The sequence below is a fragment of the Echeneis naucrates genome, chromosome 5 (genome assembly GCF_900963305.1).
Source record: "Echeneis naucrates chromosome 5, fEcheNa1.1, whole genome shotgun sequence".
Classification (NCBI taxonomy): Eukaryota; Metazoa; Chordata; class Actinopteri; order Carangiformes; family Echeneidae; genus Echeneis; species Echeneis naucrates.
Genome location: NC_042515.1, coordinates 23,674,767 through 23,701,913, shown reverse-complemented (window position 1 = coordinate 23,701,913; position 27,147 = coordinate 23,674,767). Strand labels below are relative to the sequence as shown.

The 27,147-nt window shown below is 41.1% G+C and overlaps 2 protein-coding genes across 3 annotated transcripts; both read left to right on the top strand.

The window, feature by feature from the left end:
• Nucleotides 1–299: 299 nt before the first annotated feature.
• Nucleotides 300–6,199, top strand: arfrp1 (ADP-ribosylation factor related protein 1). Its single transcript, XM_029501491.1, has 7 exons — nt 300–651; nt 1,739–1,826; nt 2,088–2,170; nt 2,696–2,777; nt 3,645–3,715; nt 4,724–4,824; nt 5,670–6,199. The coding sequence occupies exons 1-7, from the start codon at nt 559–561 to the stop codon at nt 5,755–5,757; spliced, it is 606 nt and encodes a 201-aa protein (XP_029357351.1). The 5' UTR covers nt 300–558; the 3' UTR covers nt 5,758–6,199.
• Nucleotides 6,200–7,524: 1,325 nt separating this feature from the next.
• Nucleotides 7,525–25,770, top strand: stmn3 (stathmin-like 3). Of its 2 annotated transcripts, XM_029501493.1 has the most exons (5): nt 7,525–7,610; nt 21,499–21,579; nt 22,337–22,515; nt 23,211–23,402; nt 25,561–25,770. In XM_029501493.1, the coding sequence occupies exons 1-5, from the start codon at nt 7,589–7,591 to the stop codon at nt 25,618–25,620; spliced, it is 534 nt and encodes a 177-aa protein (XP_029357353.1). In that variant the 5' UTR covers nt 7,525–7,588; the 3' UTR covers nt 25,621–25,770. The 2 variants fall into 2 exon arrangements, with proteins under 2 accessions (XP_029357353.1, XP_029357352.1); XM_029501492.1 differs by lacking the exon at nt 25,561–25,770 and having other exon boundaries at nt 7,550–7,610; nt 21,442–21,579; nt 23,211–23,464.
• Nucleotides 25,771–27,147: the final 1,377 nt, after the last annotated feature.

Below are 27,147 nucleotides of genomic sequence, written 5' to 3'. Positions count from 1 at the left end.
CATTGTTGTATTAATTTGATTTCTTGGGAGAGTTGAGTTGTAGAGGCTTGTGCTGCTGGGACAAAGTGTTAAATTGGCTGGTATTGAAATATCTGCGATATTTATTGATTGGTGGTGATGATGATTACAATGATGACAGTTACAACAGTTTTGCCTCTTTAACTCGATTATGTCACGTGACTTTATTATCGCAGTGGTCTCTGGGACATGTAGTTTTTTCATGACTATGTTTTGCAGCCACAGTTTATCCAACTAGCCGGTGTACTTCATTTCCCAGAATCCTACATGTCTCCCATCTTTCCCCTTCGTTGTTACAGTACACATAGAGTCAGGGCTGCTGTAGAAAGTGTTTGTTTTAGCGAAAATATCTGAAGACTTCGATTTTTTTACCGACTCCCGTTGTGTGTCTGCGGTTGTTAGTCAGCAGTTCTCTTGGTTCATAATGAAGACACAGCGACGCACAATTGCTGTGTTTATCCGTGTTTGGAAGCTAGGCTAAGCTGACGAGCTAACATTACCAAGACCAAGCACCCGTGTTGTTGACGTTTGTGTCCCAACATGTACACGTTGTTATCGGGCTTGTATAAGTACATGTTCCAGAAGGACGAGTACTGCGTGCTGATCCTGGGACTAGACAACGCTGGTAAAACGGTAAATTCAACTCCAATCTGAATTTAATACCACTGAGTGATGTCGGTACTGGTGGACATGTTTTTTAGATGTAACCCTTCAAAAAAAAAAAAAAACCTCAACACATTATCTGTACATCGCATTTTAAACCCATTAAAGCTTTTAGATTTTTTTTTTTTTAAATAAGTGGATCCGATCTGCTGGTCCACCTGGACACCCTGAGTAGGACGAAGGGACCGCCTGTGAAGCCCAGACACACAAGGACATTTAAATGATGATTGACTATAATATTATTTGGGAACTTCCCATTTGTATTTACAAATGAATGTGTGTCAGTCAGGAGCGGCTTGCTTGTGTCTTTGTAAAGCTCTTGTATTTTGCTGTTGTCCAGTCTTTGGTTTCAGAGTTGACTCTCTTGTACCTTCAGAGGTGAACATGCCACTTGCACACTTTCAGTCAAAGTGTCAGGAGGGAACATATGCGACTGATGGTCTCCTTCAGACGTCATTGAGATGTAATGTGCTGACATCATAGTGTGAAATTTGAAGAGTTTCCCAGTTTGGGATTAATAAAATAAATCTGCATAAGTCAATCTGTTTTAACTCACACTGACTGTTGTTTCTTGTGTGAGTTTCTATATGGTGCTGCATCACACGCGCTTTTGACGTTCACTTTTTATTCTCCGAACAAGAATCCAGTGCAAAGCTGACTTATTAAAAAAAAGCTTTAATCAGTGTATTCTAGGGGTTTTTTTATTGTTGCATACCTGAGACTGATGAATGACAGTTATGCATTTTGACATTTTTGATGCCAAAATGGTGCATGCAGTCCAATAATTAATAATATAAATTATTTTAGTCCAATCCTCAGCTGTAGGATTCACATGTTAAGAGTGAAATGGCTAAACCTTTAGTTGTATCCCTGCCATAATATGTATTAGTTTTGCTTCAAAGTAGTTACATATGTTTATATTTGTTTGTAACAGTAAAGCAAAAGATCTCAAGCCTGGTGAAGTTTGTCCTTTTCAAGCTATCAATTTCTGAAAAGTTGTGTTTTAATCCTGGATATTCATCATCATCCGCCCGTCCCCTTCTACCTCTCTCTGTAGACCTTTCTGGAACAGACCAAAACAAAATTCAGTAAGAACTACAAGGGCATGAGCCTGTCGAAGATCACAACTACAGTAGGCCTCAACAGTAAGTGCTGCTCTCTGTGTCCAGTCATGCAGAAGGATGAACTGTCACTTCGAATAGTGTCTTCCCTGCATGAATCACTGCTTTGTTACACCAAAAGACTGTCCTTTATTCTTTCTTGACTGTAACTCTGTTATTTTCCATCATTATCTGCAGATTAATCAATTAATTTCTAGCACTTAGAATACTACCATGATCTCCTGACTCTACCGAACCAGCATTCTTCTCTGATATGTCCTGTGTGGTTCGCACTCTCTGTCATAGTTGGAACTATAGATGTGGGAAAGGCTCGTCTGATGTTCTGGGATCTGGGAGGACAGGATGAGCTCCAGTCTCTTTGGGACAAAGTAAGTTAGAAATAAAACAGCCACAAATGTCAAGTTTGTTAGACAAAGTTATTTAATACACAGTGGCTTCATGTAACCAGAGTGATTGTCAACATATTTTGTTAAAATCTGATGAAAGCATGTAATACCTCCGGTCATATAGGGCAATGTTCAGTCAATGGCGTATTTAAAAGGGGACACATGTAAGATTCACTGAGTTCAGATCCAAACTTCATTATTTTACTCACCAACATCTTTCCACAGACTTGACAACTGCTGCTAACTCTTGTAAGATAGCATGTTACACTGCCTGACAACAATGGCTGAAGGTCTTACTAAGTCATAAACATTGAAGTTGAGCATCACAGTGTTGAAATATTAATGGGACAATATGCTACTGTCAGTCTTCTAGCAACTCCAGCCATTATCAGTGCCACTGGGTTTTATGTCTCACAATGTGCTGACATTAATCAGGTCTTTCTGCAGGAAACATCACAGTGTCACTACTGTCTGATATTCTGTTTGTCTCCCCATGTTTATCCGTAGTACTACGCTGAGTCCCACGGAGTCATCTATGTGATAGATTCTACTGATGAAGCTCGTCTGTCAGAATCAAAGGAGGCCTTTGGTGAGAAACATTCTACCCTCCCTCCTTCAGTGTGTCTCTCTGTGTTTAACAGAGCTGAAGTCAGTCGGGAATTACACTGATTAACCATAACATTATACCAAATATTGTGTAGGTCCCCTTTTTGGCAAACAAAACAGTCCTGACCCTTGAGGTCTGGACTCCTCCAGGCCTCTGAAACTGAGCTCTGGGATCTCGACCAACATTAGCAGCAGATCCTTTTAAGTCCTGCAAGTTGTGAGGTGGAGCCTCCATGGATCGGATTTGTTGGTCCTGCTTATTCCACAGGTGCTGGACTCGTTTAAGATCTGGAGAATCTGGACCCAAGGCAACATTTTGAACTAATTATTGCCCCTCAAACCTCATGAACTCATGAAGTCAACTGACATTAGAGAATACTGTTTCCATGAAGACCTAGACTTGGTCTGGATCAGGTTTAGGTTGCTGCTAAAAGTCAAAGTAGCATCCACATTAATAAAGGACCCAAAGTTTTCCAAGAAGACATTGTCAAAATCAATATGACACTGTCTCCACCAGCTGGTCTTCTTCCCATAACGCAACCTGGTGCCATGTTGTAAAACCTGATTCATCAGAGCAGACCACCTTCTTGCAGTGCTCTGTGGTCCAGTTCTGAGGCTCACGTGTCCACTGTAGAAGGTTTTGGAGTTGGACCACCAAAGGGGTTGTAATGTTATGGCTCATTGGTGTAATGTCCTAATGATGATGATGATGATGATGTCATTTTTCACTGGTTTATGTTTAACGTTTGAAACAGCAGCTTTTAATCTTACTATAGCCTTTCATAGTCAGTGTTTATGTTGTCATTGTGTGATCATTACATTGTTCTGTTAATTTCACTGTCTCTTACAGAGAAGATGATTAGTAGTGAAGCTTTAGAAGGAGTTCCTCTCCTGGTGCTGGCCAACAAGCAGGATGTCCCGGTACTGTGAGATCCTTATGATTACTAGGACTATTTTCAGGCTGTTCTGGCCCTTTATTTACTCTGATGTCTCATCTTCAGTAACGACTGAAGATGAATTTCATTAGAACCATTGCAGGAGAGGGCCACTGATCTGAATTTTGTGGTCAAAGGTCATTGTGGCTCACAATGAGCCACAATGACCTCATTGTCATTGTCAATAATTAATTAGCTAAAAGCATGTCAACAATTGTACTTGGACAGTTGTTTTTTGTTGTTGTTGTTTTTCAAACTTTATTTATAAAAATAAAGCAGATTTGTCTGAAATATTGAAATATAATACACACAGAAAGAGCCAATATCTTCTTCACTCTCCTGATAAAAGGTTTGATATAGGTTTTCTGTGCTAAAGGGGCTAAGATAGGAGGCACTGAACCTCCTTTCTTCAGTATTTTATCATGGCTGCTGCACAGATAAATCGGTTCAGTTTGAACCTTCATTTGGAAAAAGAAGCTTCCACACCTCCTAATATCTTCTGGAAAAAACATTAGTCTAATTGGGAGGTTTTTGCCTGTTTGAAATGGAAACACAACGTCAAAAAGTTTGTGTTGAAATCTTAAGCAATTCAGCATTATTGAGCAGATTATTTTCAGGAAATTCAATGAAATATTTGTGTGTGATTGTATTTACACAGAAGGCAAAGGAAGGGACTCTCATTGGATTCACGTCAGTGAAACTAAAACATTCAGTTGTTGCAGCTGCATATACTGTGAATTCACAATGAAAATGATGCTTCTCTGCCACAAAAGAGTTGTCTTCAAGATTTTTATTTTCTTAGAGCAAATATACATTTAGATTTCTCAGATATTCACATACTTAGATGAGCTGTATCATCTCAAACACAACAATTGATTTTGTTAGCTTCAATGAGATGCTGAACTCCTCTGGACTCACTGATCTGTAGATCTGTCCCAGAGGTTCAGACTGATATTTTTTTAATCAGGTGTGTGCCTCTCTCCTCTGTCCTTAGGACTGTTTGTCCGTACCCGACATTAAAACTGCCTTCAGTGACTGTGCCCCCAAGATTGGCAAGAGAGACTGCTTAGTCCAGCCCTGTACTGCCCTCACAGGGTAAGACTGCAACTCTACACACTGAGGATGAGAATTTATTAAGGAATGTATTGATTCTGCTTACTGGTCTGATTCATAGCTTATTTCTGATCAGTTTTCTTTGTCTAGGCCTACCCAAGTTCTCAGCATCACTGATGATAATACCAGGTTATCTGTGATGAAACTTTGTATGACTCCTTCCTCTAACGTCCTTCTTTGCTGCAGTAGATGCTTCTGGAGTTTGACACATTGTTATAAAATTTGCAGCTTGATGAAAATTTTGGTGATAAGTGAAGACCATGTTTGGAATTGGTCCTCGAGTCACATCCCTACTTGCACTATCATCAATCTTTTTATTTGACTTTTCTCTAATTAGATACTTTATTTAAACATTCACATTTTTGTGGAAGTATTTTTTGATGTCTCTCTGGTTTTGATTGAATTTAAAAAAATTATTGTGCTTTTTAAAACCGAGTTAATAATTAAAATCCCTCCAGTTAAATATTAAAACAGACAGTACATATTGTTGAAATATTGCTAAAATGTATTTCATTTTATTTAAAACTAAGCTGTTGATCATACAAGTGAAGGGAATGAAAGCATACACAACATCATAACACAGTAAAGGGAATTTATTTGATACCCAAGGGAACCCATATCTATAAAATTGATGGCACAAGAAACACTCATGCATCACCACTGCACTTTGAGGTTTGAACTTTTGGTTTTATTGTACTGGACCTCGTTGAATTTTACTTGAATACCCCTGATCTATGATGCAGACAGTTGAATCTCATTTCTCATTTTTCCTCAGCTATGGCCGCATTATCTTGTTTTGTAACTAACTGAGCTCCTATCCTCTACAGGGACGGTGTCAACGAGGGTATTGAGTGGATGGTGAAATGTGTGGTAAGGAATATTCATAGGCCCCCCAGACAGAAGGACATCACATAAGAAGACATTAAGCATTTTCACTCTCATTGTGATTTCTCCCTGGGGACATTCCATGTATACCTGGAGCCGATTAGCTCTCCTCTCTCCTTGTGTTGTTGTGGCTGTGAACACTTTGGATTTCTACCATTAGGACTTTATCACAGAGAGAGTGACTGTTTTTAAGTCTGTTCCACCTTTGAATCCTCAGCTCCATGTGGAGCAGCAGACTCAGCAGTCTCTGCTGTGCCTGTGTCTGTATGAAGCTGACAGCCTGGATGTGACCACAGCACAGACAGAGAATACACAACTTTAACAGCATCACATCAGCATTTGGCCTTATTTGTCAAAGTGAAATTTGACTTTTCCTCTTTGAGTTTTCATTTCAGGAAGTATAATCTAACAATTGTGGCTATTCATAGAACATATGGAAAATACAGAAACAGGATGATTCAGTATTTTGCTGTTTGGGGTTTTTTGTTTTTGTTTTTTTTTTTTTGTTATTATTATAGTGAAATCCAATGAAAAGACCAAAACCAACCATGATTTGTTTCCCTAGGTGGCTTTCAGTTCAAAGTCTATTAGTTCCTACTTTAAACTGTGTTTTTCCTTTCGAAAAATAAATGAAATTATTTCTTAATGTATTTCAGTCACTGTAGTTTTTAACATTATTCTAATACAAGATGTTTGTTGATGAATGTAAAGGAGCATGAGAGTCAGCACCTCTCTGATGTGTAAAGGTTTTTTGAAATGGTGGGGCCCTGTGGTTCAGAAGAGACATGCAGCTCTGAAACACACAGACCTATTGGTACAGTTGCCCTGAAAGCTCAACACTCTGCAAATTACACACATGTAAATAGTCACAACAGAAGAAACAGGAGTGTTTCTAGGGGATGCTAAAAGGTGATGAACCAAGCTGGGAAACACCTGTTTTTTGATGTTTGATCGCAAGGCCCAATCCCAACATGTGCAAGGATCCTGAAAAGGATTTAAAATTACACAGACGGGCATTGGTTAGTGAGTATAACATTATCAGATCTCAGGACAGCTTTCTGTTTCTTAAAGCAGCAGGCTGTTCCCTCAGAGAGGTTTGATCATTTAGAACAATCCTGACTCTTTCCTGGTGACAAGCTACACACCGATTATGTTTGGCTAACTGTACTGAACTCAGCTTCTACTGTTCATACAGCAAGTTTGAGGCAGAATGGAAGGGGAGTAGCTTCAGTCAGGAATAGATCATGTTCCAAGAGGAAAGCTACCATGGCAGAAGGAAGATTCACAATGGCTTTAAAACAATCTGACATCTGGCTAAATCAGAAACATGACTAAAGATGAATGTTTTGGTTGATTTCCTGTGTAAACAGACGACTCTTTACTGATTAGTCAGCCAAGACGATAACACTGGACTGTTATTACAATTACACTGCTGAAGGAACGGTGTAATGGTGGCTGCACACCAGGATATGAGACAATGCTCTGGCAGAGACAGGAAGCACTGCGCAACACAACAAATGTGTGCTTTTAGAAGAGTCAATATATTTTGATATATTTCATGTGTGATCATATCTGGGTCATCTAACTGGTTCCTGTGACTGCTCTCACAACACACTCCTGCCTACCACACACACAGACCCACACCCATTCCCATTCCCATTCCCAGTGCCTGCTCATTGTTTACGTAGACATGTGCACTGCACCAGTCAGGACACAGACACACACCCAGCCCATCTCCTCTCTCTCTCTCCACCTCTTAACTCTCTCCATGCTCCCTCCTTGCCACTTTCCTCCTCTCTCTTTCACATTCTCTCCTCTCCATCAAGCAGCATCCTCTCCTCCTCCTCATCCACTGTGAGCAATGATGACCAGCACAGTGTCAGGTAAGACAACATTTTCCCCACCAGCTGATGTGTGTGCCTGTGTATGGATTTTATCCGAATAGTTAGTTCAAAGGCATGGGCCAGTGTCTGGTATTATCACAGTCACTGTCTCTAATGTGGATATGTGTAAACCTGTACCCTTCATCCTGAGCAGGAGGCTCATGGTCAATTATTTGCTGTTGCTTTCATTGAACAGCATATTTCTGATGCAGATCTAAAACAGAGCAATGAGCAGTTTTTATCATTACAGAGTTTATCATATGAGGAAAAGTGAGATTTGGTCTAATTTGGAGAAACTAAGCATTTTGAGCGGCTCACTTGACTCAGCTGAGCTAACTGCAGATGGGGGGGGGTGGAGTGCTTCATCTCTCGATTCTGATTCGTTCACACCATCAGGTTTCTCTCTGGGACTTCACATTTAACTCACAGGTATGTAAATATTTTGAAACAAGTGAAAATGTAATCATGTGAGTTCAGACGTTGGCTCTCAGGTTAATTTTCTTTGTATGTCTGAAGCAGTAACCCTAAATTAGCTTGATGACGAGAAGAAACAGCTCGCAGCATGAAGTATGAAAATGAGTACTGATCAGATCTGAAATTAAATTTGATTGCAGTACTAACAGTTGGTGCAGGGGTCAGCCATTTTGAGAACTAATGAAGGAAAGCAGTGACAGTGCTGGGAAATCTACAGAGGAGCTCATACGACAGTTACCTCGTCCTATTTTAGGCTGACTCTGGTGAGAAGACGTTATTCTTTCCTTTATTCTGACAGCTACACAAAAAAAGCCAGACAAGTTAGGAAGGACGAGATAGGGAGGATGACAAACCAGCAACAGTGCTGTTTCGACTTAGTCCTGATGGTAAACACTCAAATGGACGAGCAAACCGGGTGGGGGCTTGTGATGGCTGAAGAGGGCAACCCACTAATATCTGAAAAAACAGCAATAGTTTAATATTTATCAGCAGCTTTTACTGGAAGTGACCTTTCGATAATCATTTTGGGTTTGGACGAATTGAACTAATAAATTAATGAATGTGAAGCAGCTCTTAATATCAGATGCAGAGGCTTAGTTTGTCCTCAGGGAGCCTTCAAAGGTACACCAATCTGTTGGTGTGAGCTTCCCTCTAGTGGACAGGTTGCTCAACATGCCAGTGTAACTCATTTACGGAAGTGCGTGGGCAGGGATGGTTATGTTGTCGTGCAACAGATGTACGTGGGGGGAGGGGGAACGACATACGTTATGAGGCACTTTAATCTGGGTAAAGTTTCTGTGACTGTAATGATGTAGTATTTGTAACTGTTGTGTATGTAATTATGTAAGTGTTGGTTATTGCTGCACGGCTCAGGTCATATAAACCTTTTCATTCTTCTGTTTGCTCATCTTTTATGATTGTAGGTCACTGTGGTTGCTCTCTCCGCTGAGGTTTAATGTAGCAAACAGGAAATGAATGCCTATGTTTTGTGCTGTGGCAGGAAATACACGGGCTGCTGGAGCCATCAGATCTGTGGACATTATTGCTTTAGGCAGTCATTATGAAGAAAAAAGTCCTGTTCCCCTACATGATGCTGTTTTTCCTCGGAAGGGAACTGACATAAGAAGTTTGGAACACTGAGTGAGACTAACGCATCCATCCTGCTGAGCACTTCAATAATAGATGACCTTGTGGTGAATGCACACACCCCACTCTTGTCACGCAAGTGAGGCCCCACATCATAACTTGCCCTCCTCTCTTGAATCTTACTAAATCTGTCTTCATACTGCAAGACTCAAGGCTCTCTCAAAAAACATTTCCCTGTTTTTGTGAAGTGTGGCGTTTCTGTGGTTGTGTTCCCATGATGATTCAGTTTTTCTAGAAATCAGATTGGTCAGCAGTTTGGATGTCGACACTGTTAGTTACCATGGTGAAATACCATGGTAACAAGTGAAAACCTGTCCTGAGTTAAACCTGAAATTACTTCAGTGACCTCAGAGGCAGCTTTAAAGTCCATGCCTCTGGAGACACAAACACAACAAGGGACAAGGAGGAACATGTAAACAGCAGCAACGGCTGACTGTAAACAGGTTGCAACAATAGAGGGCAATGTTTCAAAATAAAGCAAGAAGCAAGATGTGTTTCTTGTGTTTCGTACATGTAATTTAATGTAACAGGAAAAATGTTGACTCGCAAAAAAATCAGCTAAATTTCAGTTCAGGACTTGATTGTGTTACTAAATCACACAGACTGTACATGACTCTTCTCTGTATATCTCTGTCAATTTCCCTCAATCACCTCGCCTTAGGCCTGGATCTCTGTCCTGACACATTCAGGACAAGTGTATTATCCAGAAAGAGCACATTATTTTATACATTTTACAGCCTTCAAATTGGAGAATAAAATCAGGAGACAGTAAGTCCAGAAGACAGTCTGTGAAGCCTGAAGAGTAAAATGTATGGAATAATTCTGAGCTTTAAAGCCCCTCCAAGAAAATCCAGTGTCCAGACCTGTTAATGTTTTCACTGTTAACATAATCTGTGAACACCAGGGCTGATTGTTCCCACTTTCATCTGCAGTGAAGCAATGACAGTCTCATAAAAACAGGTTCTGATGATCTGGGAGTCACAAGTAACAAATCTGAGGAACCAATCCGGTCGATTTGTGAGGATAGGAGGCGGGGCTAAATAATCCTGAAACATCAGCACAGAGAGCCAGATTCAGCATTACCACTAACACTGTGTCAGCCACTCCCAGTTACTAGCTAACAAACAACATCAACCCAAAAAAAAAAAAAAAATTGTTAGCTATGCTTGAACTTCCTGCTAGTCTGTAATTTTGGTGTTTCCATTCTGATTCTGTCTCTAGTTCAAACATGACAGAGTCTCTGATCTTTCTCCTCTGACCATCTTTCTGCTCTTCCATTGTCAAACTAGAGAAGGTGGGTGCTCCTGCGCTTTGGACACATTTATGCTTTTATATAAACAAACATAAACAAAACACAAACCGGGTCAAATAGGGGTCAAAATGTGCATTTTAAAAGAAGTTCAATAAAATTGTTACAGGACTTGAAGCAGGAAGATTTGAATTGATTTTCTAAAAGGAGTGGCCTCCTGTGGACAAATCAGGGATCAGCTCTAATGAGGCTCATGATGAGATGACACACACAAAGCTTCTCGTGAACCAGCTGTGTTCATCAGACTTTGGTTAATCCAAACTGTGTAGCACACTTGGACACAAAAAGTTCAGACCTTCAGGTATGCACTACAACACAGACACACATAAGTTAAAGGTGGCTGTAGCCTGTCTGGGTGCGTTCTAATGTGTTAAAGACCTTCATGTCGTTGTAGTCGCTCAAGTACAAAAGTTTTCACTGCAGATTTCCTTATGAACAAGTCACTGAGTGAAGCTGTTTCCTGGGCTAGTTCTGTCATTTCCTTTGCAAATCTCTGATATGCCTCATATCTGCATAAAAAAAGCTCCATTACTCTGTTGTATACATTATACACTGGCGAACTGTCTGAAATTAACTTGACCCTTCTGTCTTACCCAATTGATGCTGTGGATGCTCAGAAGGCCTGAATGAGTTTCAGTTGACAAACCTGTGATGACATCATTTTGTTTGGCTCCTGGTTTTATTGCAGATAGACTACACAACCATCTGGTTGTGTAGTCATTTACTGTAAAAGCTCTGCCCACACGAAGAGAGACAGGGGAAAAGCCACCTTTAGTTTTTTTCTTTTGTGGCTAGACAATCTTATATTTTGAATGAGCCAGACATGAATCCTGCCAGTGAAATGTTAAGCAACCACAGCTGTTTGCAGCTCGAGACAGCGGTCTTGGTTCTGGTCTGCGGCCTCATGTGTCAGTCATAAAAATGCGGGAGCCAGTTCTTCACCTTAGCAGGAAGGCCTGAGCTACCTCATGTAGAATAACACAACGATCGGCCCACATCAATGCAGCCAGACATTTGAGTTCTTCACATGTGGCTATAAACCGCAGTCAGAACACAGAGAACATCTACTGGGTTTTTGTTTGTTTGTTTGTTTGTTTTTTTTTTCCCTCCATCGGCTTTTCCCCATTTGTGTTCGCCACAGCAAGTCAGCTCTGCGAATTTCATGGCTGATTTGGCTCCAGTTTTTACAGCAGATGCCCTTCCTGGCACAACCCTCCACATTTATCTGGACTTAGGACCAGTACAAGCCTACCAATGGTTTGCCTTGTGGCTGCGATTTGAACCCGAGGCCTCTGCATGTAAAGCACCTACTCTGCCACTGAGCTACATCCCCGGAACCTCTCGTAAATAAGTGGTATTATTAATTTTTAATGTCTGCATTATTTTTAACATTTGATCTCATACTCATTTCATTATCTGGCTTAAATTTCTACCTGGAAACAATTTTTACTTTATGTCTTGTCTTTCCTTCAATGTATATTGTCCAGTTATCAGTACAGAAAAACTGGTGGAGAGAATCACAAAAGATGAAAATCTTGTTCTACCGCCTATGATGCACCTGACTGCAGAGGGATAAATAAAGGGTGGATGAGGTCATTAGTGTTCCAGGGCAGGTGGATGTGTTCAGCTCAGCCTCACAACTGCACAAAATCATGGATCAATGGTGCGAGACTGTAGGTGGGGCAGCCATCACTGACTTTCTTCATTGCCCTGGGAAAGTGAGCTCTGATGTGTGCATGCCTCAGGCAGCTGCAGCCATGTCCACGTTCTCTCACTTAGGAGGTGCACACACATCTACAGCTAGCAGTGAACACTACACACATATCACAGGAGGCAGTGGGGCAGCAAGGGATTTCCAGGATATGCTCATAAAAATAGCAAAACAAGTTTCAGTCACGCAACAAGAGCTTCTGAACACACACACACAGCTGAAGTTTCAGCCACTGAGTTGTGCCTGGAGCAGCAGCTTTAAGTTTGACTGACCTCTACGACCACTGATATTCCTAGCCTTTAACCATACCAGAGCTCCTGCTGCAGCTACCTCTGTTGATATGTCTCTTATTCTATGTCTTTGGTGGAGCATTGTTTGATTTCCTGGTGCGACAACGTCCAACTATTTCTCTCTAATACTTCAGCAGTGTACCTCTGATAACAGCCAGGCGTTACTGTCATAGCAGTCATTTCTAGTCATGTCCCTGAAGCCCAATATTCTCTCTTCTTTCAGCTCTGTGTGGTCTCTACCAGCTCTACCAGCTGATTAAATGGCAATATTTTATGCCAGTGTTCTATCTCAAGGCTACTCTGTGGAGCTTAGTAAGAGCAGATCAGTGAGCCAATCAAAAGAGCCCTAAGATCCAGTAAAAATAGGTGTGGGTGCTGAGGGCAGTTACCGCTTTGTTGTGACATCACAAAGCTCACACTGGATTTCTTTCCTGTAGCTGTTAGATATCATTTTCTCTGTAACTGTAAATAATGCTGCTGTTTCATTGGCTAGGTTTGTTTAAGATGATGCTTCTGAGGACAGTCATTCTGCAGGTGCAGCAGCCTATAGAAATAACTTGCATCATATACTCTGCTGTTGTCAGTTGCAACTCAGATGTTCTGGGTTTGTGTTCCTGTTTCCTGTCATCTCGATTCTTGCTCACACAATTGAACAGTTTCATTGTCTGCTCAGGATGATGGTCGAGCACAACGAGACAGGAAGACTCAAGATTCAGTGTTCAGAGCTGTGAGATTAATGCTTCACAAGGCTCAGACCTTCATCCTGAGGTTTCAATTATCCAAGGTTATCCAAGTATTTCATCAGTGCCTCCCCACCAAAGTTTTATATCAACACAGCTGAGAGGTTTTACTTTTGTTGATTTAATCAGTTTTCTGTTTAGAAAATTGCCCACGTATCACACTCTGTATTCACAGAGACGCTGAAGCTTCAAATTAATAGGTGGTGTCAGGACTAAGTTCTATATCTAATCACTAAGAGAAGGAGATGAGGTAAAGAGGTGAACTGAAGTTCATAGACTCTTCCATGTTCTCTCTGAAGAGATGAGCCTTCCACAGATTCTTGAAGAGACAGAGGGACCCCCCCGCACTGATACGCTTGTGGTCCTGGTTCCACCAGCAGGGAACCACAGAACAGAGAGCAGCAGCACTAATGATTGGAGTTCAGGGATAATGAGTATTTAGTGGGTGTCAGTGATAAGCAGGGTGACATGTTGCCTGACATGCTGAGTCCATAGAATACAATACTGATCACATTGAGTCCTATTTAAAGATTTTCTCAGTTTTAATCACTCATTCCGTCAAGCCTCTTCTTTATCTTCGTATCTTTATTTCTTAACCTGTATCTTGATAACATGTACTGTTGTACTTCCGCCTCTGTTGTCATGACAAGGAGAGACACATTAATATCCTCAATGTGGTTCAACACAACAGGAAGTTGCAGGAAGTTGTGCTGAACAGATATTAGGAAGTAAAGCACGAATGAATAACTCCATTTAATATAATATATAATTAAATGAATAATTTGATCACACAAAATCACACAGTGTGAGAGGCTTAAAAAACTGATCATTTCAATGTGAGATTACAAAAAGTTACATATTCTGCTTTGTTTATTTTCTATTCAGCAAACGGGTGTAAATGTTTGTTTGATCTCAGACCTCAATAGAGGCCAGCCATGTGGCATGTTATTAAATTATATTTCACTGGTTTAACAGATCCTCATGGCCAACGGGACTCATGATATGACAATACAGAGCAGATGAGGTCAAGAGGTGCTAGCATGATTTACACAGTCATGCTACAAGTTAATTTCAGACAACAGTTTGGAGCATCTGTGGGCAAGGCAACAGATTTAATATCAGTTAACATGAAGATGTGCCACGGTTTATAATGTTTAGCATCACAGTTTAGCATCAGCATCCTAACTTTTGTTAATTAGGACTAAAAATACAATGTGAATGTGAATGAAACAGAGCAGTTTAGTTCAGGGAGAGTGGAAATTTCTCTCCAACACAGTAATACAGGCTCATTCGCAACATGTGGCCAGAAACATACCATCATATTAAAGCAGGTGCAGAGCACAACTTGTGGCTGCATCCCATTCCAGGGTCTGCATTCTTCAGCCGAGGGCTGAACTGAAATGAGAACCTGCCCTGTGGAGGGTTTTGCATTCTCAATAGTTCCCTCTTTCACGCTTGCGTTGCAGACCATAGACCAAAGCATATGGATTACAATACTTTGTTCAGCATCCTCAGAGGTCATTAGGTCTTCTGGAGGTGGTGAATGTTTTAAATGTTTTAAGTTTGACTTTGCAATCAAATGAATAATACACGGCACAACTCACAAAGTATGTAAGGGATTCGATGGTCTCTGGGCCAAGTGGCATGGATCCCCTCCAAGACATAACAATTGTTGTGGCCACACACTGATTATCCTCACATGCTTCTGTCAGAATCTTCTAAGTCTGGCCTCTTTCTGACTCAGTCCAACGCATAAAACCTTTGTTACATGTCTTATCTTCCAATATCCAATACAGACGGTGATGAGGGTTGATTTTGAATGAGATGTCACCACTGTCAAAGTTCACACTCGTGATCTGAACACTATGGGCAACTGAAAGGTCAACCAAAAGGCTTCTGCATGAATACCAGATAAAGGAGTCCATCCCATAATCCGTATGAGGTAGCAAGGCCCTATCTACAATATCTCTGCACCCCTGCTGTGGTTGTCCTTACCGCTGTCCTATATGCTTCTTGGAATATATTCACAAACCAAGGAGACAGCTTTTTTGGCTGACCAAGACTGGAAGAAATACAGTGGCAAGCCCCTAACAGAGCACACCAGTAATTGCTAATCATGCTCACTTTACCGTCGTGAGGAGGCTTTAAAGGGAACAGCATTCCTCATGGGATGGGCTGCGACAGGGGACGCCAATGCCAGGCTATTATTGACTGCCACTCTCGCTTGGTCATTCCAAACCACTGCTATTGACTTCTTTGTCTGATACAGATGCCCAACAAGAGGCACTGATGCTTGTGAGGAAATTCTAGAGTCTAGCTGCAATATCTGAATAAAAAATTTCATACAGGATGCTGAATAATGACTTGCCATGCCCTAAGCAATGCATACAGTGACCATCTTCCATAGGTATCTTTGTCCCCCCAACCTGAATATGTGTGGGCTACTGGTCCTGCCATTGTGTACACAACCGATATGTGTGAATGTGTGAAGAACAAGATTGTCTGGAGAGTGCTTTTGTTCAATTAACACTTAAGTCCTGAAGTCACATGTGGCTAAAGTGCGTTTCCTCACATTGTCCGAGGTTGGGTTCCACAAAGGGCGAAAGCCGTGAAACAAACCACATACACAACAGATAATGATAATGATAATGAAGTGAGAGAGACCGTTTCTGTACGTCCACTATGATTTTCACACTGGGAATCTCGGGAGACTAGCCTCAGCTGTAGAAGGGATGATGTTTGAAAAACAAAGCGATTCTGATTTCTATTACAGGACAGATGGCTGTAAGATATTTCCATCCTTACACAATGAGCCTGAAATATACTGTAGGGGAAGATTTGAAACACCTGATTAAGACCATTCTGTCATTCCTGTAGATTGATCTGTCTAACTGCTCACCAATCAGGTCACCAGAGTTATTAGTTGTGTTATTAGTTCTGCTGTGTACTGACATGGATCAGTACACAGTTATTTCATTATAATAGCTGTTCTATATGGGCCTTTGAGGAAACTGTGATGTGAAGTTTTTTTGTTTTATGTTTAAATTGGGGCTGAATGATAAACAAAAAAGTCAAATTCACCATGATTGTGAATTTTTTCACTTTGCCCAAAGTAGTATGCAGAAAATGATAAAGATTAATGGTAACCCTATTCCAACAGTCATGCATCAGTATGGCTGAAGAATATGATCTGTAGGCTGAGACACCTTTGAACACTACACTTTATTCGTAACACATTTAGCTTTCATTAAACACCTGAATGATCTTAAAATGATGGACAGAGAGGCTGAGACTGTATGTACAGTGTGTGTTGGGTTGGAGTGTCTATCTCATGGAGCTGAAGAGGAGCCAGAGCTTGATATGACCTGCTCTGTATTCTTTCCTGATAGGTTGGTAAAGTCTGTCAATCACCCAGTAGGATGTGACTGCTTTCTGGTTAATTTTCCTCTACATGATCATGTTAGATTGAAGGCTTGAAACTGAGACCATAAACTTATCAGGAAACTAATATATCAAATTCGAAGGAGGGACATCCTTCCATAGACCTCAAGACAAAATGATTTCTTCCACTGGAGTCAGGCTGTCATGGCCGTCAGGTAGATTGCAGGTTTAAAGATCTTCAACAGTAGCTTCAATAGGCAGACACAGTGTTTATATATCAATTTGTAAAGACAGTCTATGGGTTTATGTTACTGCTTTGTATCAATAAAAGATGATTAGTTTACAACTCAAATGATTAGCTCTCCTGCTCTCAATGCAGCCTTTCTTTCACATAGACCTCATCAGGCTTGAAAAGAGCTTTACTGTCTCTGTGACTCAGTGTTCCTGCAGTTATCACCTCGTTGTACATGAACTATATAGTTCTAATTGTGTTGTAAAAAGGTTTCTGTGACTTAACTTAGTCAGCTGATGATCAGCTGTTGGGCAGAGACACAGTTACCTTTGACTTGTTGTCTTGTATCAACTCCTGCCCACAATGTTCCAGATGAAAGTAGAGATAGACAATCTCACACCAGTTCTTTCAGAAAAACACAGCAGTGTTTGGAATAAAATCTTAATACAAGAGAGTGTCCCATATACAGTTTTTATTACTGAGAAATAAGAAAACCTGTCACTAGACACCTGAATATGTGTGGATGAAGGAAACCAGAGGCGCACTGGCTGACGGGAGTTGGAGGAGTCTGGACCTCAAAGTCTGAACCAGGGCCCGAGTCTGGGCCTGAAGTCTGTACCAGCAGTCTGGCCTTAAAGACCATGTCTCCATCTTCAGCTTCATCTGCAGCACCGGTCCTAAGTGAAGCAAAGTAGGAACAAGAAATAAATGAGATTGGCCTTGGATGTGGTGCTGAGCTGGCTCAGCTGTGACCATGGCTGGAGCAACAACCAACCCGGGGCTTCAAGCTCTGCACATGGGAAGCATCGCTCCGATGTATCGGTGTCAGCCAACAGGAAATTCAGTTTACTGGAATAGCTCCAACATACAGCGGCTCCTGGACATGTTCACCAGTTAATGTGAATTAAAGTAGTGAAAAAACAAAGACGAGGTCTTGATGCTGGTCTCTACTCCTGCCCCTGTGGTTCAGTTGTCTGCATGACAGGACCAGTGGGTTGCATCAAGTCTTGCATCAGGCCAGCCACGTTAAAAGAGTGAATGAAGCAGATCTGCTAAAGGCCACCAGCAAACATGTCTTTAAAGTCACTGCAGAAGGAAATGGAGGAATTGTAGGACTCGATAAATATGCTGTCCAGTAATGTGGATAACATCGCCAAGTAACAGGTTGCCATTACTGGTCTGATGAAAGAAATCCGTCAGCTAAAATCCCAGAACTCTGAATTGAGTAAAAGGGTTACCACATTGGAAAAGCGAGTAGATGGCATGGAGCAATACTCCAAATGAAATGATGTTATAGTCTTGGGTTTGGACACCAGACCCAGATCTTATGCTGCTGTTGCCAGGGCTGATGAGGATCGGATTTCAGCAGAGATGGAGGCAGTGGCATTGCTGCACTCCAAAGGGATACTGATCAACAGTGACAACACTGAAACTTGTCATCCTCAGGTTTCCCAATAGAAAGCACAAAATGAATCTGCCTCGTCAAGGCACTCGGTCTACCTCAGTGAGCACTTGACCTAAAGAAATGTTGAAATATTTAAAAAGGCACACTACCACATAAATTTACAGATAAGGCCAAAGCTGCTTACATCTGGAGTCTGGAGAAACTGGACAATTATCAGTGACAGTTAGTGTAGCGTCTGTGTGCGTGCGTGTTTGTTTATGTGCATGTCTGTGTGATTGTTGAACTGAGTTGAGTCTTGTTACAATGACTCAAACTTTCAATCCATGCTCTGTTGGTGATTGTAAATTGTCAGATTATGGTGATTTATATGATCCCGATGTGCACTTTTTCAACAAGGTAAGCATTGGGTCTAATCCATGCAACTGCTACAAAGAAAATGATTTTCACAGGCTGATTGAGACATCAACCAAGAATGCTGGTATATTTTCCTCATTTAATTTTAATATGCGTAGTCTTCGAAAAATCTTTGATCAATTTTATCATTATTTATCATGAGTTTTTGATTGTTGCACTTTCAGAAACTTGGCTCTGGGTTACATAACCCAAAGATAAAGTCAGATTGATCAGATCCAGAATGCACGGCTCAATTAGGTAGAAAATTTCTTTAAAGAGGCTAGTTGGTACTGGGTCTAATAGACAGGTTGACGGTCTGGATGATGAAACTATAGAAGCTAGCTCTGACAGATTCAGAGGTGAGAATGATTCCAGATGTAAAAGAGGCGTCACAGTTGATTCAGGAGTTGCTGTATTCAGTAAAGAGTATTGTCTAATGTAAATAAGAGCTGATAGATTCTTTCTCTGATTGTTATAATTTGATCTGTAAAAAAGCCCATAAAATCATCACTGCTGAGAGCTGAGAGCTGATGCTGAACTGAGCTATTATTCTCTGTCAGTCTGGCTACAGTGCTGAAGAGAAACCTGGGGTTACTCTTGTTTTCTTCTATTAGTGCTGAGCAATATGAACTTCTTGCACTGCGGAGAGCTTTTTTATACATTTTTAAGCTATCTTTCCAGGGTAGGTGAATTGCACCAGGAGTTAAAGCCCCATTCATTAGGCTCATTTGGGTCACTATCCTCAGCCCAGCACCTCTATATGCATATTATGATGGCCAATGTTTGTTTGTTTGTTTTTTTTTTCTACTGTACAATGATACAATGTACAAATAAAGAATATTGTAATATTGTGTTATATTATGTGTTTCATTGAATTATTGTATTATTATGTACTGTATGTTACAATGCAAAGGCATTAGTAGCCTTTATTTAATTTACTGATATTTTCACCACAGGGTTTATGTCATACAGACTTCAACATATTTTGTCCAATCAAACAAAATGTGTTTGATTTTCAATCTATTTATATTTAACAATTAAACATGAATACATAAAAAATAATCATGTCATTAGTTATATTGACCTGTGTCCCAGATCCAGGGCCAGATTTCAGGAGTATGTCCACTGCGCTCTCTGTTTACAGTGCTCGATAAAACCAGATAAATAAGGATGAACTTTGGACTAACATCAGAATGAACCATTTCATCACACACAGGTCTAAATAACAAATGTTCTTTCACAGACAGAACAAAACCAGATTAATGAACACCAGCGGTCCTCAGGATGTGAAGATCTGAGATGTTATGATGCACAGTAGGAAGCATGGGAGCTTCCATTATCAGCTGTCTGCAGGACGGAGCCATCAGTCCAGTCATTGCCTTTGGATTTACATACATACTGGTTTGACCCTGAGTGGGTCATCTTGACTGTGTAGGCTGAGATTATTTCTCTTTCTTTTGTTCACTTGATTCTGAACCTCAGGGCTAATTGACCCTTTCATAAGGCTCAATTCCAATAAAATATCAAAAGTTGTCTGCAATGTTTCCTTCACAGTGGGTGAAGGAATATTTAATCTGAGATGCTGCATCCTCCCTGTGATGGAACTGTCAACCTGTCCAGGGTGTTCCCTTCCTTTGCCCAATCTGAGCTGGGATTGGCACCAGCACCTCCACTGGGCAATACGGTGGAAGAGTGGTTAGCGTTGTTAGCATTGTAGCCCCACAGCAGGAAGGTCACTGGTTCCTGGGGCCTTTCTGTGCAGAGTTTGCATGTTCTCCCTGTGCCTGCGTGGGTACTCCGGTTTCCTCCCACCGTCCAAAAACGTCACGTTTGGGTTAATTGGTGACTCTAAACTGTCTGTAGGTCTGAGTGTGAGTGGTTGTTGGTCTCTGTCTGTCTCTGTGTGTTGGCCCTGTGATGGACTGGTGACCTGTCCAGGGAGTACCCCTCTTCACAAGCTGGGAGGTGGGATTGGCTCCAGCACTCCCGCGATCCAGAAACAGATAAGACCTTCAGAGAGGTCATCCTCATATTGACAGGGAGGTCAGGAAATCAAGGTGGACCCAAGAGCACAACTCCAAGAGAGGGATTTCCAAAAGTCAGGTTTAATAAACAGGTTCGGTACACGGGAAGGCAGTCAGCGAAGGCAAAGGTACAAAAGGAGTACGCTTGCAAGAGAAATACAAAGACGAACTGCAGAGAGGGTAGGGATCATAGAGACTAAATACACAAGGGGAGTATGGGTAATGAGGCACAGGTGGGGGAAAGCAGGGGAGGTTGCGGGGCAACACGTAAGGACAGGAAGTGGATCTGAATAGAGAGGAGCATTAGACACCAAACTAAAACAGGAAATAACAAACTGAATGAGGGAAACAAAAATAAAACATGACCAAAATCCAGGATGCTTCATGATACATATGATGATTTTACATTTTAGGTTCTCTGCACAATTATACTTAATCTTGCTTAGTTAGACCTGTTAACCCTATTTGTTGACTATTTGTCCACCATCTTGTTGTTGCATGAGCCAGTCTTAACACACAAAGCTGAAAAGGTTTATTTACATACCAAGGAACAATGAAAGCCTACTTAAGTTATGAGGTATGCAGCCAGTGGAATCAGTATGTCTGTAGATGGATGAGTGGAGAATAGTGAGTGAAGTGTGATGGATGGGGAAATATAAAACTATTAACCAGGTCAAAACCAACCAAACAAAAACACATGGATTATATTCCACCTAATTCTTCCAGTTGACAGAGTCCAGGAGGTGTCAGGTGGACTAACTTTTTGCCATCTATGTGTAACAGCCTACACAGACAAGATGAAGGAGATGAACATGCTGTCTCTGCTCTGCTCCTGCCTCTACTCACAGACGAATCAGTACAGAGGTCAGTCTGTCTGTACCTGTCTGTGCCTGTCCATCTGTGCCTGTCTGTCTGTACCTATCTGTGCCTGTCCATCTGTACCTGCCCGTCTGTGCCTGTCCATCTGTGCCTGTCTGTCTGTACCTGTCTGTGCCTGTCCATCTGTGCCTGTCTGTCTGTACCTGTCTGTGCCTGTCCATCTGTACCTGCCCGTCTGTGCCTGTCCATCTGTGCCTGTCTGTCTGTACCTGTCTGTGCCTGTCCATCTGTGCCTGTCTGTCAGTACCTGTCCATCTGTTCCTGTCTCACAGGACCTGTCTGTCAGTACCTGTCTGTCTGTACCTGTCCATCTGTGCCTGTCTGTCTGTACCTGTCTGTGCCTGTCTATCTGTATCTGTCTGTCTGTACCTGTCCGTCTGTTCCTGTCCATCTGTGCCTGTCTGTCTGTAACTGTCTGTGCCTGTCTATCTGTATCTGTCTGTCTGTCCCTTTATCTGTCCCTGTCCCTGTCTCTGTCCCTATCCCTGTTCCTCTCTCTGTCCCTGTCTCTGTCTCTGTCTCTGACCCTGTCCCTCTATTCATCCCTCTCTATCTCTGTTCCTCTCTTTGTCTCTGTCTCTGTCCTTCTCTCTGTCCCTGTCTCTGTCCTTCTCTCTGTCTCTGTCCCTGTCCCTGTTCCTTTCTCTGTTTCTGTCCCTGTCTCTGTCTCTCTCTCTGCCCTTTGGTGCCTCTCTTTCTCTCTGTCTCTCTGATCTGTGTTGTGTTTGACCCTGGGACTCAGACCTGGAGGTAAAGGACCTGAACAAGCGACTGTCTGGACAGTCGTTTGAGGTGATCCTGAAGGATCCTGGTCAGCTTGGGGACAAAGCCCAGCTTCAATCATTGCGTGGTCCCCCAAGGAAGGAGGTGTCCCTGGTGGGGCTGCAGAAGAGGCTGGAGGCAGCTGAGGAGAGGAGAAAGGTGAGAAGATATTGAGGGACCTGAGCAGGGTCTCTTCATGGAGGACTGTGGCAGTGATTGAATGATTATCTATGGTAATAATAATAAAAAAAAAAAGATTGAACTTGAACCTTTTTAGATTTGATCAGAGTATATAAGTAAAACATCCTCTAACAGCTTCACAGCCAACACTCTGATATGAAACCTTCCAAACCCCTGATACCTGTTTGTGTTACTCTACAGTGTTTTGACATGATTCCGCTTCTTCTTAGATAATATTACTTCAAGTCTTGCAGCAGTTGTAAGCCAGAGTCCAGCTCCATATTTCATGATGCTGACTCATGCTGACTGTTAGAATTAGTACACCAGCTAAGCACAAAGGAAATGTTTTGGATAATTATAGGGATAGGTTTAGCAGGGTGTGTAGGGTGGTGGCACTAACAAGAACATCTGCTATTCTATGTATATTGACACACCACTGCAAATAAAACTTGGTAATTAAGTGACTCATTGAGAAGTTACTTATCGAAACAGAGTGAGCAAAAATTCCAGCTTCTCGGGTTTTTTTAATTACGTGAGTGCATGAATCATAGAGTAACAGAAGTAATCAAGTAATCATTAACCCCAACAGATAATGACTTTTCACCTTTAAAGACACACTGACTGCCATTCTTCCTCTACAATAATCATGCCATTACCCTCATCCCCAATTGTAGTCCCAGGAGGCCCAAGTGCTGAAGCACCTGGCTGAGAAGAGGGAGCACGAGCAAGAGGTCCTCCACAAGGTCCATGAGGAGAACAACAATTTCAGCAAGAAGACAGAGGAGAAACTCATCCAGAAGATGGAGGTCATCAAGGAAAAGCGAGAGGCCTACCTGAGTGCCCTCAAACAGAGGCTGCGGGAGAAAGCAAGTCTTCCCTTTTGTCTCACCACTTAATGTCATATGTGAAAGAAAAGACAACTAGGTTGAATTAGGTGTCATTCTTTCACAAACCTACAATGCTTAAGACTCAATAACTACATTTCTTGGTCTTTTCCCATGAAGGCAAAGTTGAACAGCCCTCATCAAGCAAAATGTTGGGCTTTTAATTTCAGATCTCAGTTAATGTTGAGCAACACTTGTAGTCACTGATGGTGAGGACAGGAGGGTGTGTCAGCAGTCTGGGAGCAGAAGCCTTCAGCACTGTGGCCTCTGTCTGTTCCTCAGAAGGAGCTTTGGAATCTAGCACACTAAAGATGGAAACACTGGGAACAATTTTATTGAGTCAGTTAGTAGATTAATTGACTTGCTACTATTAAAGCCAAACTGGGTTTGAAATATGGGAAATCTTAAAGGTGCTAAATGCTATATAAGTTGCTAACAACATAACATAAAACAGCAGTGTACTCACCAGTCTGTGAGCTCAGGGTGTAATTTCATTCCTCGACCTACCAACACGTCTCTGGGGCGGAAACATCAATGCACCGCTGGTTTGGATTAGGTTTCTGTTGCTGAACAGTGTGGTGAGTGTGTGAAGATGATGATGATGGTGCTGCTGGTGGTATGACAGTAGTTTACGTGCTTCAAGCTTCACAGGACTGTTCAGACCTGTCCATCTCTTTCAGGTGATCTAATTAAGGTGTTTAAGGTGACAGTTCCATATCCAGGTGTGAATGTGAGATGCATCAAGGCCATATCTGAGATCTGCTCATTTACATCACATTCTTTGTAAGGCAGTGTAAACACACAGTTTTTCACTTTGTCTTTATTTTCATTGTTTGTCATTCCTCAGAAAAAAATATTAATTTCAAATGAATAAAACTTTATTTCACTTTAGATCTATGTGAAAAACTCATAGTCCTCCTCCCCCCTGCTCTGTTACACACAGACCTGCCTGTAACAGTAAAGAACTCATGCTTGTTGTTTTTGCATATAAAACAGGGAAGTGAGATCTAATCACAAGCAGCCACTGGAGACACATGTTTATATCATCTGTGCCCAAATTTGACAAGAGACAAATCTTACCACCCTTCAACGATCTTCATGCTAAGACCAGCCAAAATGATCCTGGTGGTACTGGTACTGGGTTTATTTCATTTCCACTGATTAGTAAACTGTCATGTTAGCATAAAAAGTGGAGTTCCCTGCTTGCTTTGTTTATCAGGGCCACCGTACCTCTTAGCAACATTTATTCCACATCACTGAGTGGCATAATGAGACAGGGCTGGCTTGCTTCTCTTGATTTCTATTCACACTGATTGACACCAAACACTATTCTGATTATGTTTCCAGTTTCAAATGACAGAGCAAGTTCTCTCTGCAGAAAGAAAAAAAAAAAAGCGTTAATATTTAAACTTCCCTATTTTCACTGAATTAAATCCTCCCCTGGTTTTTCTTGAATGTTCATCTATGTTTCTGTAATTATTGATTTATTCTCTCTCATGTGTTGAGAGAAGAGGAAATAATCAACCAACCAATATACAGTAAGTTCACCTGCTGAGATGATATGTCAATGAGGGCCTGCTTTTAAAAGCAGTTTTCTCAGTCAGAACAAATAAAGAGTTGTTTGTTTAAAATTGCCCACAGATATCAGTCAGTTACCATGTTGAAAATAGTATGTGTGATTTGACACAACCTAGAGATTCCAGTGAGATGGAGGAGAGATAAATAGGCAGTGATGTTGCCTGTGCTTGTGAATGTTAATCTGGACATGACCAGATTCATTTTCATCAAACTTTACATAAATGTTGTCCATGCTGGTTGTAAACTGCTATGAGAGGTGCTGTGATTAACTTATTTAAAATGTCTTGCATGTGGCTCAGTTATAAAAAATTGACTACATGAAATCACCAAGACATCAGACAGGCTGAAATTTATATGTCTGATCAATGAGCATGGAGAAGATTGAATCTTAAAAGAAGAGCTGGTCTGAAGTTTGTTCTGCATCTTTGTGTTTCTCCACCCTTGACCCTAGTTCTGGATTTGTCTCATTTTAGTTTTATTTTCCACTGAAGCCCCACCTCCTTAGTTGTTAGGTTTTGTTTTCTTTCTTTTGTATCTGCCATCTGCGTCCTGTGTCTTACAGGAAGTCCATGCTGTTGAGGTTCGCAGAAATAAAGAGCGTCTAGCTGATCTCTCTGGTTGAAGAGGCTCTCCACCTTCTGGGTTCTCCCTCTGATAATCTTCAAACTCTTCACCGTCTCTTCCCACAGTGCACCTTTCATGAGTTAATCTGCACCAAACACCTTCACCCATCTGTCATGTTGGGAGAACCACATCTGGACGAGCAGCTGAAATAAAGTCTAGTCCAAATGAGTTTGTGTCAGGTTTTTATGGGAAAATAGCAATATAAATTTAACCACAGCAGCTCTGATGATGGCTGACACATAAAGCATCAGCATTCAAATTCATTTTGTTTTGCATCAAAATCAGATGGAGTCAAAAAGGACAGATTAAAGACTCAGCAGAGAGAGACAGACTTTCAGGTTCAGCTTCACCATAACGATAAGATAATTTTTGCTTAAATTAATTGAAACGTTTTCAATGCAAGATAAGAAAATCTTATATTCCAGACTCAACAAAGAAACAATATCAAATAACAAATATCAATAAAAATTACATACAAATAATAATAATATAATAATAAAAACAGATGTAGATATATTTCAAAGAATTCCCTTGTGGCGGCAAGGGTAGTCAAGTGGTTAGTGTGCTTGCCATGTAATTGCAGCATCCAAGATTCGAATCGCTCTCTGTCTGAAATTAATAATAAATAAATACACACAAAAAAGAATTCCCTCATATCTGTTATTTCAAGAGTGGATCAAAGATTCCATGAAAACGTTTATCAACGTCATCCTATCTCCTCTAAATCTTCTATGTATGAGAGTTTTCTCTTTCTCTTTCATTTTCTCAGGCTGTCCTCATATAATGTCTCTTTCAATCCAGTTCTCTGGTCCTTCTCAATCTGATCCATGTATTTGACACCAGACTGAGCTAACACATTCAATGTGACTCCACCACAGTCTGATAGAGCTGTAAAAATATTTAGTTGACTAAATTTAGAAGTTCTTTTAATTATTAACACTATAGAATTACACTACAACACACTTTTCCTTCATCACCTGTTGAACCACAAGATCTCCAAGTGAATAATTAGCAATGATATAATTTTTTTCAACCAATATTCACTGGTTGCATAATCCATTCATGCTATGGAGATGGAGCTGGGCTGAGTATCCCTGGTAATTATTCTAAATATTTTTGTGTTATCAGCAAAAAGATATGCATCATATCTGGCAAATCATATGTACATATATAACAACTAAGGTAACAAACGCCCTGTTAGTGATCTGTTTCCTTTTTTGAAAATTGCATCAATTTGTGCATCTCTCCATTCACAGGGTAAAAGTACTTCTCCAAGAAACTTACTTTAGATGTATGTGTGTGTGTATAGAGAGAGAACATCAATCACAATCACAGATGAGAAGCAGCATCTGCAGGAGCATGATTAGCTTGCTGAAGAGGAAGAGGACAGGGAACCTGCGCATACCTCAAGGTTGCTTTGAATTTCGCTCGCCTACGTGACTGAGGGAGCGCTCGTTGTAACCTGCTGCTGACGTAAAATGGGTAAAACGAAAGTTAAGAGACGGTGAAGGGAGGGGTGGCTGGT

Bases quoted from the DNA above. Each gene is read 5' to 3' on its own strand.
- arfrp1 (XM_029501491.1), top strand. From the start codon at position 559: ATGTACACGTTGTTATCGGGCTTGTATAAGTACATGTTCCAGAAGGAC. The intron at 2,778-3,644 runs GTGAGAAACATT...TGTCTCTTACAG, and splicing joins AGAATCAAAGGAGGCCTTTG to AGAAGATGATTAGTAGTGAA. The intron at 4,825-5,669 runs GTAAGACTGCAA...TATCCTCTACAG, and splicing joins CCCTGTACTGCCCTCACAGG to GGACGGTGTCAACGAGGGTA.
- stmn3 (XM_029501492.1), top strand. From the start codon at position 7,589: ATGATGACCAGCACAGTGTCAG. The intron at 7,611-21,441 runs GTAAGACAACAT...TAATTCTTCCAG, and splicing joins GATGACCAGCACAGTGTCAG to TTGACAGAGTCCAGGAGGTG. The intron at 21,580-22,336 runs GTCAGTCTGTCT...CCTGGGACTCAG, and splicing joins ACAGACGAATCAGTACAGAG to ACCTGGAGGTAAAGGACCTG.